The 12,656-nt window shown below is 53.6% G+C and overlaps 1 protein-coding gene across 5 annotated transcripts in view; it reads right to left on the reverse strand.

The window, feature by feature from the left end:
• Window positions 1–12,656, reverse strand: part of RAP1GAP2 (RAP1 GTPase activating protein 2) — a 206,915-nt gene that overhangs the window by 93,537 nt on the left and 100,722 nt on the right. For all 5 annotated transcript variants that reach the window (XM_030295234.1, XM_030295231.1, XM_030295235.1 and 2 more), the window contains one exon: window positions 9,062–9,146. In XM_030295234.1, the coding sequence (XP_030151094.1) occupies window positions 9,062–9,146 (85 nt within the window). The remainder of the gene's footprint in view (window positions 1–9,061; window positions 9,147–12,656) is intronic.

A 12,656-nucleotide genomic window follows, 5' to 3' on the forward strand; every position in this document is an offset into this window, starting at 1 on the left:
CTGGAATAGCGTTTAAGACAGCACCGGCTCCAGAGTCACACAGACAGACCTGAGTCCGTATCCTGGCTCTGCACTCACCAGCTATGGGACCTTGAGCAAATAACTTAACCTCCTCTGACAATTTCAATCAGAGATGCCAGAAGTAATTCATCTCAAATGTCAACTCCAATGACTGGTGGCAGCTGCCTGCAGTGCTTTGATGGAGAGGATTCTGAGACGGCATCCAAACTCATGGGAAAGAGTACTGTGATCAATTACTAACATCCACTGTGGGCCAGGAGGGTGGAGTGACAGCACCAGTGTCAGGGATTTGCCATTCCACGCCTAGAGAAGCACCACGGCTTGGAGAAACAACCATACAAATACACTTATATGACCAGCGGACCTTTGACTAAAGCACCAGAGCAACTGAAAAGTCTTTCCATGTATATATGGGAATACATGTACCTAGACTCCATATCATGCCATACACAATTAAATTGCGATGGGTCTGAGACCTACAGCTAAAACCATAAAGCTCCTAGAAGGAATCTTTGTGATATGCACTGAGCATGCACTTCTTAGGACACTGAAAGCAACAGATATAAAATGAAAAATCAGACATCACCAAAATTAAAACTTCTGCTCATCAAAGGCACTGTTAAGAACAGGTACGAACTAGGGCGCGTGCCTGGCTCAGTAAGCGGAGTGTGTGACTCCTGATCTCAGCATTGTGAGTTTGAGACCCATACTGGGTGTAGAGATTACTTAAAAACAAAATCTTTAAAAAAAAAAAAAGTAATGAACTTGTATCCCTACTAAGTAAAGAATGGCTACAAGAAGACAACCCGACTTTAAGGGGGAACACAGGGCAAAAGGAACTATGAGACAGTCCACAACCATGTGAAAAAATGTTCAGCATCACTAGTCATCGGGAAAACGCAAACTAAAACCACAATGAGATGCCCCTACATGCCCACTCAAGTGGCTAAAATTAAATAGACTGACAATGGCAAATGTTGGCGAGGATGTGGAGCAATCGAAATTCTCATAACGTCGCCAGTGGGAATGTAAAACGGTACAACCATTTGGCAATTGGCAGGCACGTATAAGGTTAACCATTCACCTACCTGTTGACCCAGCAATTTCACTCTAGATATTTACCTGAGAGAAATGAAAACACATCTCCGAAAAACAAAAACAACAAAACAAAACAAAGCAAATCAGAATGTGCATAGCATTTGGCTATTCGTTACCGCCAAAACTTAGAAATAACCCAAATGTCCCTCAACAGGAGAATGAACAAATTGTGGCACATTCATACAACGGCAATAAAAAGGAACAAACTACCAACACACTGGCAGCTCGAGCAGACCTCACAGACCTTAGGCGGAGCTGGACACAAAGGAATACATAATACAGGATTCCTTTCAAATGAGCTCTAGAACAGGCAAAATAAACTGATAGTGGAAAAATCAGAGCCCTGGTTGCTTCTGCGGCAGGGGCAAGTCGCGGGGTGGGGAGGAAGATGACTAGAAAGGGACACAGTAGAACATTCTGGGGACACAGAAATTTCCTATCTCTGAATCTGGTATAGGTCACATGAACATATTAATAAAAGTGTAAAGTTAAGATTTATGCATTTCAACGTAAGTAAATTTTTTAAAAAGCAGTTACACCTAAAGTGATGTGCAAGAAGTGTAAGTTAGTTGGCCTTAAAGCATGAACAAAAGCAGGACAACATGCGTGTGTGCACATATGCACACATGAGGCATGGCTCTCTGCAGGTGGTGCACACAGAGACACCTCCACGTTCTTAAAGCCTCTGGGGTGCATCCCCGCAGACACAGATGCAGGCAAGCCCTTTCTCATGGCCACACTGTCCTTGGGCTCCTGGGAAGTAGCTCCCAAGGGGATGATATCTGAACAGGTGACATAAATGGGGTCTGTGTGGGGACCAGAGACAGCCCTCCCAGGGCCCAGAGCATCACCGAGAACCTCTGCCGCAGTAGTAATGAGAGAACAAATATGTCTCCTAATTCTCACATGCCCCTCCAGGGCTTGAAAGGGAGAAACCAAACCTTCCTGCTATGTCCTTGAGCCCTTGTGCCCCAAGAAGGTCCCCAATATCCTTCCCACAAATGCTTCTGTACCTCATCCATACAAAATTGGTAGATCTCAGCAGGGGGCTGACACCCCCTCACCCAACCCTAATGGAGGTGGGGAGCAGTCTCCCTTCCAAGCGTGGACAGAAGAGAGGAGGCAGGAACCAGGAACAAACTAAAGGGCTGGAGTTGGGCCTGGGGCCTGGGGCCAGCTACGAGCCAGCTACAAGTCCAAGAGGAAAGCTCAGCCCTGCCCCCATGGGGAGTGAATGGCTGATGGGAGCCTTTGTGCCAGTCTGAGGGAAGTTCCTCTCACACCTTCTCCAGCCCCCTTTGTGCCAGTCTGAGGGCAGTCCCTCTCACACCTTAAAGCATGAGCCTGGGAGGGTGTGAGGAGGAACCTGCACAGCTCTACCCAAAGGGGATGAAAAGGGTACAGAGAAGAAGGCTCCTAGGACTCTATTTTCTTCCCTGGCATCTGGAAACTAATACCCTCCTGACCTACCCTTGAAGGTTTTGAGAGCATTAATGAGTCATAGAGAGCAGAGTACCACAGGAGCAATGTAGGAACGAGACTTCCTGTTCATCTCCACAGGAGAAACCCCAGGCCCCCATTGTCATCTTCTAGAAGAGAGAAGGTCTGAGAGGGACTGCCCTCAGACTGGCACAAAGGGGGCTGGAGAAAGTGTGAGAGGGGGGCTGCCCTCAGACTCGCACAAACGGGACTGGAGAAGGTGTGAGGGAGGTGGGGGGCTGCCCTGATATTTGCACAAAGGGGGCTGAAGAAGGTGGGGAAGGGGCTGCCCTCAGACTCACTCAAGGGAGGATGGAGGAGACTGAGCAAAGGTCACCTCCCAGCTTCCCAGGCCACTCCAGGCCTAGTGGAGACCCAGAGACAAGTACAACAGTTCAGATCAAGGTCAGAAGAAGTCCCAGCAATGTCACCTTCAACGAAACGCCCAGCACATTTACTGTGAGCTGGGAGAGAATTGGGAGGGTCCACCCCAACCCTTCACTTCATGAAGCCCAGAAAGGTTGTCGTCTCCGGTCAGTCCCAGGGGGTTAGCCCAACCCCACACTTGCCATCAGGGCCCTTCTGCCTCCCCCACCCCGCCTCCCCAAGAAGCCACCCTCACTCCTCTCCACCCCACTGAGGAGCCACATGACACATTTGAGCTTGTCACATGCTGAGCCATATGGTTTCTTCTGCTCAGTTAAGGACCCCTGTAGACAGCAGGTTCTTTGAGGGGTGAGGACTGTGGCCTCGGTTTGACCCCACAGAGCCCAGCGTAGCGCTGGGCACACACAGCGGGCCGTCTCCAAACGCCTATTGATCCATTGGGCACGGAAATCAGATCAAAAAACTGTGGACCTGGAAGCAATCCACAGCATTCCCAGGGAGACAGCCCCAAACCCCTCTCCCAGCCCACCCTGCACCATCCACAGTGTGAGTTCGGGCTGGAACTGGGCTCTCGTTCAGCCCATCTGCTTAGCATCTCTTTGGTTGCTTTTTCTCAGTTTCATATTAGAAAAAAAAGAAAAAGAAAAAAAACCCTGAAAAACACAAACAGCAAAGGGGCGGGGGAGGGGGAGTGAAGACCAGTTGCATCAGGCACCCAGCGGGGGCAGAGGCCTGGCCTGGGGAGGCTGGAGGCTTCCTCTGTCCCGGAAGTCCCCTTCTGGTGGGAGGACAGACCAGACCAGCGGCTGTCCTGGCTGTGAGGAGCCGGACGCGGGGAGCGCTTTCCCAAAACTGGTTTGGGTCCTGGAATTTGGACCACAGGAGAAACACAACTATCTTCAGGGGGAGTGTAATTTCCCACCCAATTTACCTACAAAAGAAATGAATCATCATCCATCCCTGACATTCTGTGACTCCCAAGCTAATCCACCAAAAGGATGTGCCTGCCACCCCTGCCCCAGGCCTGTGGGGCCAAGGGAACCAGGGGAGACCCGCCCCCGCTGCCCAGATGCCGGGAGTGGGGCAGGGGCAGTGCCGCAGAGCCCCCAGGGCCGGAGACCCTGGAGAGAATCCGGCCCCACCCTGAATGTCTCAGAGCTCAGTGTGCAATAAATAACCTAGAGATGTCGGAAAGTATTAGCAAAGCGGAGGCCCGATCCCCCCCTGGACATGGACATCACAAGCACCAACCCAATCCGTGCAGGTGAGACCCCACCTAAGACTGACGAGGAAGGAGGGAACCTCGGGCCGCATCTTTAAGAACACATGTGCAAGGGCTTAATTTAGAAAAGCATTACCTAGAGACAAAGAGTCTGCTGGGATGTAACATTCAAGCGAAACCAGAGAAGCAGCAGATGAAACACAGGCTCTTCCGACCTGGATGTCCCGTACAGCCCACAAGGCATAAACATCCACCAGGCACCACCCCAGCCAGGGGACTCAGAGAACAGGACGGTCGCAGCCCTCAAGGAGTTCCATGCAGGGAGGTGTCAGGATGACCAGCAACATGACTCGGTAAGTGCAGTCACAAAAGGGATGCTCCCTTCGCGATGAGCAGGCTGGCGTGAGGCTTGTGGTTGTGACCACATGAGTCAGTCTGCTTTGCCAAAGGACAAAAAATATCCTTGCCACAGCCAGCCTCCTACCCGCGGCCACAGGCTAAGTCCTTGCCACAGAATAAATCCAAGTAACAGTCATAAAGAGACCTTTAAGTCCAGGTACACCACACGCGCGTGCGCACACACACACACACACACACACACTGACACCAACCACAGAAGGGCCTTGACACCACTGTGAGTCCTCGGGGTGACCCCCGACATCTTCCTCTGAGTCCTCAGCTCTAACCTTGGCCTTGGGGCTTTGGACAGTACAGTCGCCCCATAGGTTGCTGCTCTGCTCTGAGGCTGTCTGAGGTCCCGATCAGGCCAGCCCTCCTTTACCCCCTGCCAGCCTGCTGGGCCCTGTGCTGGCCAGAACAGAGCAGGGTCAGGTACCCAGAGTACAGTCACAAGCAATTTTTTGAATGAATCACTACGTTCACTAATAAACTCTTCCTTGTGCTCCAGATTCGTGATCAGCCCCTTCCCTCCTATATCCACGCGTCCTCCTGGTTCCCCTCTTTCAACATTTCCACTCACTCCTCAACACACCCCTGCCTGCTGTCCAGTCCTCCCTCCCCGGAACTGTTCTGAGTTACAGCAGCAATGCCACCAGGCCACTGCACGCTCCACATCACGCCTGGCCTCTGCAGCAGCTCACACAGCTGCCCATTCCTCCTTTGTTAAATGCTCCTCCTACCCGGTCTCCAGCCTCCTCCACGATAGCCTTTGCCTGGGGGAGCCCCTCAAGGGGCCGCCCCAGGAATCTCTCCTCTTCTCACCACACCCTCTCCCTGGAGCGCCCACTGCCCCTTGCCTGACCTTCCACCCCAACTTTTAATTCCCACCTCTAGAAGAATGGGTCTAGATTCCTGCCTCCAATCCAGACCCTTCTTCTGAGTCTGGCCTCCAAATACTCAGAGGCTCACTGACACCCCCATTTGTGTCTCAAGCATGTGCAACACAGCACTTAGAACTTAAGCCCTCACCCTCCCTCTTGAGTCCACCATCTCAGAGAATGGCTGTACCATGTATCAGTTGTTCCCAACCTGGGGCCGCCCTTGCCGCCTACCTGTCCGCAAATCCTCCTGTCTCATCAATCTACCTCCTAGGAAATCGAAGATCTGATCACTTCCAAATAACTCCACAGACCCCTCAGAGACAGACCACCGTCATTCCCTAACCCCCTCTGCACTGGACTCCTTTGGTGGCCTCCCAACCCTACCCCACTTTCCACTCTGCTCCTCCTACAAATTCTCCACCCAAGAGCCAGGGTGATTTTCCAAACGTTGCATCATCTAGGTAGTGCTCTAACTAAAATCTTCAGTGACATCAGTGCCCTTAGTTAGGATAAAGCGCAAAATCTTTAACGAAATTCTAAGGGTTGAGGTGGGCAGGATGGGCAGACTGAGTGAAGGGGATAGAAGATACAGGCTCCCAGTTATAGAATAAATAAATACGGGGATAAAAGGCACAGCACAGGAGCGCCTCAGTGGCTCAGTCAGTTAAGCATCTGACTTTGGCTCAGGTTGTGACCTTGAGGTTCATGAGTTCAAGCCCCACATCAGGCTCTGTGCTCTCAGCCTGAAGCCTGCTTCAGATCCTCTGTCTCTCTCTCTCTCTCTCTCTCTCTCTCTTTCTCTACCCCTCCCACACTCTCTTTCTCTCAAAAATAAACATTAAAAAAAAGAAAGGCACAGTATAGGGAAGATAGTCAATGGTGCTGTAACAGCGTGTGGTGACAGGCGGCAGCTACACTCGTGGGGGGCACCGCGTGACACGGAGACTTGTCAAATTGCTATGCTGTACACCTGAAACTCGTGTAACACTGTGTGTCGACTATACTTCAACATACAAAAATGTTCTCAGACCAAATTAAAAAAATAATAATAAAATAAACAAAACTTGCAAGGGTCTGCCTCTCCATCCCTAACTGGATGCTCTGACCATTCTGCCCTCCCTCCAGCCTCAGGCCTCATCCCTCCCGCCTCAGGCCCCGTCCCTCCTATCCCAGGGCCTACAGAGCTGGCAGCAGTGCTTATGCGTAACAGTCTGGAATGCTGATTCTGAGAGTCTGCACTCCTAAGGAGCTCCCAAATGATGCGGGCCTTGCCGGTCCCTTGGCCTCACTTTGAGTAGCAAGCATCTGGAACACTCTCCTCCACTCTGACTGCATCTTTGCCCGACGAAGTCCTATTCAACTCCCAGGGCTCAACTTCAACATCCTTTCCTAGGAAGTCCTCCCTGACCCTCTCCAAGGTTAGGTTGGATTCCCTCACACACGTCCCTTGTATTGTCCCCAAGCTATGCTGGGCTTCTCCTTTGGAACACTGATCACACCTAACAGTCCATCCTGCATCTTAAAGTTAGTTTTTCAACTTTCGTCTCCCTAGCTAGACTACAAGCTCCAGGAGGGCGGGCACTTCGATGCCTCGTTCGCCACCAGGTCCCCAGCACTCAGCAACGGGCCTTGCTGGCACATGGTCAGCACTTGCGGTAGAAAGCTGTTTGGTCTTGCCTTCCCTGCATCCACCTCCCCATCTTCTCCTCATGACACCCTAATTTTTCTTTGAGGAACCACCCTTCCTCCACTCTCAGTTCTTTGGGCTTAGAGAGTGGGCCTGCGACCTGGGTCTGGCCAATCAGAGCCTCTGTCATTCTGGCCGCAATGATTGGTTCAGAGACAGACAGGTAACCTAAGCCAGGCCCTCAAGCTTCCTCCCTGAGACTTCTGCTGGGACTGCTGGGGGAAAGACACTCTTCTTTCTACTGAAGTTACTTAGCAGGTAGGAGCTACTGTCACCATCCTGCCACCACAGAGACAGAGCTTGACAAAGAATAAAACCAACAGAGAAGAGAGATGGAAAGAGACAGATCTCAGATGCAGCCATGCCTGGAGTCTATAGTTGCCATTAGAAAGCAAGAAATTCCCTTTCATGCTTAAGCCAAAGTGAGTTTATGTTTCTGTCACTGGTACCCAAGAGTCCTGACTAATACAACATTTGAGCAAATACTGGGTGCTGAATGAATTAAATAAGCATGTGAGTAAGTAAAGCCTGCCAAGAGAACTCAGGGATTCCTCCTCGGAGACTTTCAGGGTTCTCCCCACAAACTCCTACCACCCATGAGCACAGTGACAAGCATCCCACATCCAAACTTGCAGACCAAGGGGCTGACACTCAGAACGCTTCTCGGCATTACTCCGTGCAAACTGGCTGACAGAGGCTGTCTGGCTGTCAATGCCCCTGGGTACTCCTCCAGGTGGAAAGCAGGGGTGTCCTCACTCAGCCCTGTGCCCCACCTACTCCAACCAGGGCAGGCTCTGGCTGTCATCCCAGGATATTCCCCCTTGTTGCACACCCTACAGCTCTCCATGCGGTGGGCATTCTGTATGGGATGATAATGGAGCGGTGGCTCTCATCCACTTCTTGGCGGGGGGGGGGGGGGGGGGGGGGGGGCGGGTAATCACTGTGCAACAGATCAGTCAGGGGAGAGGGGGGACAGCAGAAAGCAACAGGGGAGAGATGCTTAATCATTTCCTTGTGAGTCATTTCACAGCAGAGCCCCCTGGACAGAGATAGAGGCTGGCATAGATGTCCCTTCAGATGACTCAGGAGGCAGGTGACCTCTTCAGAGCTAGTCCTCACCTGGCAAACTCTGGGAGGGAGGGAGGGAGGGAAGAAAGGAGGTGCATTGCTGCCTAGGCAGGAATACTGGCTGAGCCTAAGTCCTCCCTGAGAGCCAGCTCAGCCCTGTAACCATTCTGGGGGGGGCGGGAGGGGGAGTGCTGAAAGATGAAGGGGGAAGGGCATGGTGGGGGAAGGGTACGGTTGCCTCAGGCCCTCTCCAGGAATGAGTAGTCATGGCCTGGGGTTCTGGGAGACAGTCTCCCAGGAAAGAGACTTGTGAATGAAGTGCGAATAGGAAAAGAATTACTGACCCCAAGAAGCTCCAGGGCAACTCTCCCACATGGGGATGGCAGGGCCAGCCCAGGAGGGCCAGTCAGAGGCAGGTAGACCAGCATGCAAGTGCCATTCAAGTCCCAGGAGGGTCCCACCCCACAGGACCCCCGCCTCCCCCAGCCCCAGAGCAAGGCAGCCCTCCTGGGAAGTGGTCCCTTAAGGCACCAGGCTGCATTCCAAGTCTCCTCGCTAACGCCTGCCTGAGTCCCTTGTGCTGGACCCCACAGCTCCCCAAGGCCTCTCGCAACCCCATTCAGCCCCAGTCTATTTCCTCACTGCCCCTGACACCCCCAAGTCTCAGTCACACTTTCCTCCCACACTGGTGAGCTCAAGTGGACACTGCCTCCTGAGGTGTCAGGGCACTCTCTGGCTCCCACTGGATGGAAGTAGCCGGGCCTGGGACTGAAGGGACAGCCACCTCCCCTTCCCACTCACCAACTCTAAGCCTCTTACCTTCATGGTGGGAGGCGCAGTGAGAGGAGGGGACAGCGGCCGGTCTGGGAAGGTCACATCCGAGCTGTTGGCCAGCTCCTGCTTCCTGTGAAGAGGCCACAGAACACAGAAGACATGAGTCAGGGCCTGAGCCATTCCCCCTCTGCCAAGAGCAGCTGGGCATGGGGACCCGGTCTAACACACACTGCGTGAAACCAGAGTGGAACGCATCCTCTGCTGGGATGTCCTAAACCCTCCAGTGGGGCTATTCCACGTGTGGTTCCTGTACCAGCCACATGGGCATCACCTGGGAACTTGTTAGAAATGTAAATGCCCAGGTGCACGCCAGAGCTCCAGCGACGGGGCTAGGAAGTTGGGTCTTACAATCCCTCCAGGCGACTATGATGTCCACTGATGTACCGGGGCCACCACTCTTAAGACATACGGGACCCACAACACCTAAGGGCCTCCAAGGCACCAACAAATGCTTCAAGGCATCAAAATAAACTAACTGTTTTACCACAACAGCAAAGTTTGACACAGTGGAAAATAACTAGGCCCTGAAACTGTAGCAATTACCGTTTATCTTCAAGTTTTTTCATTTGTCAAAATTATAGGGGTTAGCAAAATACTCTTCATGTATACGTTTAGTAGATGTATTTCAAAATACATTTTAATTAAGGACCAGCAAAAAGACAGAGACAGAAGAGGAGCATAAACATTTGTGATTCATCCTTCCTGGGTACCCTTTGACCCCTTCCCCCCCCCCCCCCCCCCCCCCACCACACACACACACCACGGCCAGAGAGCTGACCTCGGGAGGATGGGGCTGCCTGCTGTGTTAGCTGCAGGTAGAACTTATTTTAGTTCACGTGGGCTAGGACCATGGAGAAGCAGCTAAACAGAGTTATGTCACCATGACAACATGACTGTGACAAGTTCACTGCTCTCACACACTCCCCACTTGCCATCTGGCCCTTGCCAGTGACCAGGGAGTGCTAGTTCACAGTCTCATCACCAGGCACGATGTTTGCAGTGAGATAAGTCTCCGGAGCAATGATTGATTATGCAACAGGGCCAGCTGGGCAGAACCTGGGGGAGCCCCAGACGAGGGACTATGGTGTCCTGGACGTGCCCTGGCTATCTCCCGGGACAGCAGCGAGAGGTGAGGATATGACAAGGCCAAGAAGACCAGGCTGAGCCATCAAAGCTCCCAACTCTGCTGCCATCTCCTTCTCCAGAGCTCCACCCTGAAGCAGCCAAGAGAGTCAGCCTGACACCTGGGTCACACTTAAATGACCAAAGGACCTCCACTGCCACCTTGACAGAATGCTTCTTGTACTTTGCAGCCCACATCTCGCCAATGGGGATGACAGCCCCAACCCCAAGCCTCCTTCATGAGAGAGACCCGGCCTCCCCACAGAGCCTGGCCTACCTGCCTTTCCAGAGGCAGCCCTTGCCCTGAGACCCACACACCACCCCAGCATGGCTCCCCTCAGCCCACAGGGCAGGCCCAACCTAAAGGAAGACAGGCTAGGTGCCACGGGGCCCTGTCTCCCCGGCACGACCCCTGCCTGCCCCCGCAGCTGGCCATGCCTCATTCTCATCTAGGCAACCAGGGAAGGAGACCGCATGAACGTCTTGGCAGAGGATCCATATGACCCCATTGACCTCAGCCTGCCAATCCCCCTTTCTGATCCTCCGTCTGCCTTGCCCCTCCTGTCTTCCTCAACCCAGTCTCACTCTGGGGGCAGGAAAGGTGGGGGACCCCCTCCCTCCAAGTCCAGACTATAACCGGCCCAAGAACCAGCAGGGCCACGACTCAGCACGTGTGTGTGTGCATGCACACGTGCACACACACACACACGTGAGGAATGCACGAGGCTCCTTCCACCTCTCAGAGCCACCACCTCCCCGTTATGGCCTGGAACCGGTGTGGGGTCCAGCCCAGCTGCTCTGGCCCTCACCTGCCTGTGGACCCCACAGAGCTGCATCCCAGCACAGACTCACCCCCTCCGGTCACTCTGCCTTTTCCCCTGCAGCCTCTGCTCCGTCCTCAATGGGCCCAGCCTCTGAGAGCCACGGTGGGGGAAAGGGAGTGGCAGGGGGGAGATGATCAAGGATGGGGGCACCACCCTCGGGTCCCCTCAGGTGAGAATGGACAAGGGCTGCTCCCCTTGGGGGCTGGCAGCCAAGGAGGAAGAAGCATGCAGGGAGGGCAGAGGAGGCAAGCCCCCTACCCAAAGTCTACAGGGCTGTGCGGGGGGTTAGCTGAGGACCTCTGGACTAGTTCCCTGGAGGGAGCTGTGGCAAACTTGCCTGACAGCAGTCCTGGCTCTCCAGGCACACTAATCCCGGAGGAGGGCAACGCTGGCAGGTCAGCTGGTCAAAGGACGCTCAGACACACAGTCACACTGTCCGCTTCTCTCCCTAAGGTACGCAACGTCCCCTCCCATGGGACCAGAGCAGATGTGATTATTACTCAAGGTCCCTGAGTCTCAGGCAAAGGACCACTACCCCCAACGCTCCCTGGGCTGAGCCCCCCTTCCCTGCACCAGCCCGTTTTCCCTGGATGCTGGAATAAGTCCCTGGGACCAGTCTCCAGGGAGTGGTGAGGACAATTTGCGGGGAACACAGGGCGTCTTCCAGGCAGAAGGATTTTCTGAATGATGTCTGGAGCCTGGAAAGTGCTGGAGCAGGAATGGGCACCAGGGGCTAGCAGCTTCGCACCAGTTCTGGGCTCTTCCAAAATACCAGATGCGATGCCTGGGTAGGTAGAAGGCAAGACTGCTGCTCTCAGAAAGATCCGAACTCAGAGTACACCCAGGACCTTGGCTGCAAATCGACCCTTCACTGATTGGTATATATAGGCGGCTCAAGTGGCCTATGGGAGGGGAGGGGACGTGTGTCCCCTCCCCCACGCTCAACTCCGAGGAGCCAAAGGTACTTAATCAAGAGCCAACCGCCTCTTATGGGTTGAATCACGTCCCCCCCAAACAATATGCTGAAGTCCTAACCTCCAGGCCCCGTGAATGTGTCCTTATTTGGAGGTGTAATCAAGAGATCATCACGGCCGTCCCTTAATTCAATCTGGCTGGTGTCCTTACGAGAGGAGAAGGCGGCCATGTGAAGACACAGACACAGGGAGAACGCCACATGACAATAGAGGCAGAGACTGGAAAGAGGCGGCGGGAACACCGAGGGTTGCCAGCCACTGCCAGAAGCTGTAGGAGGCAAGGAAGGAGTCTACCCCAGAGGCTGCAGAAGGAGCAGGCCCCTCTGACACCTTGATTTTGGACCTCTAGCCTCCAGAATAGAGACAACAAAGGTTTGTTGTCTTAAGGTGCAGATCTGTGGCACTTGGTTACAGCAGCCCCGGGAGACAAATGTGCTACCCAAGTCCCAGGTGCTAGCCTCGGCCTTGTAACTGGAGGACCAAAAACAAAGACGATGAAATCCCTGCTTCAGCGTCATCACCCCGGCCATGGTCAGCTGGGCTCAACCTCGTCCTGCCCCCGCCCTCACAACCAAGGACATTCGTTTGGGAGCCACCCTCCCAGGGACAGCCAGGCCCAGCCCAGTCACCAGCTGGTACTGAGATAAGACGAGTAAGAAC

The sequence above is a fragment of the Lynx canadensis genome, chromosome E1, assembly GCF_007474595.2.
Source record: "Lynx canadensis isolate LIC74 chromosome E1, mLynCan4.pri.v2, whole genome shotgun sequence".
Lineage (NCBI taxonomy): Eukaryota > Metazoa > Chordata > Mammalia > Carnivora > Felidae > Lynx > Lynx canadensis.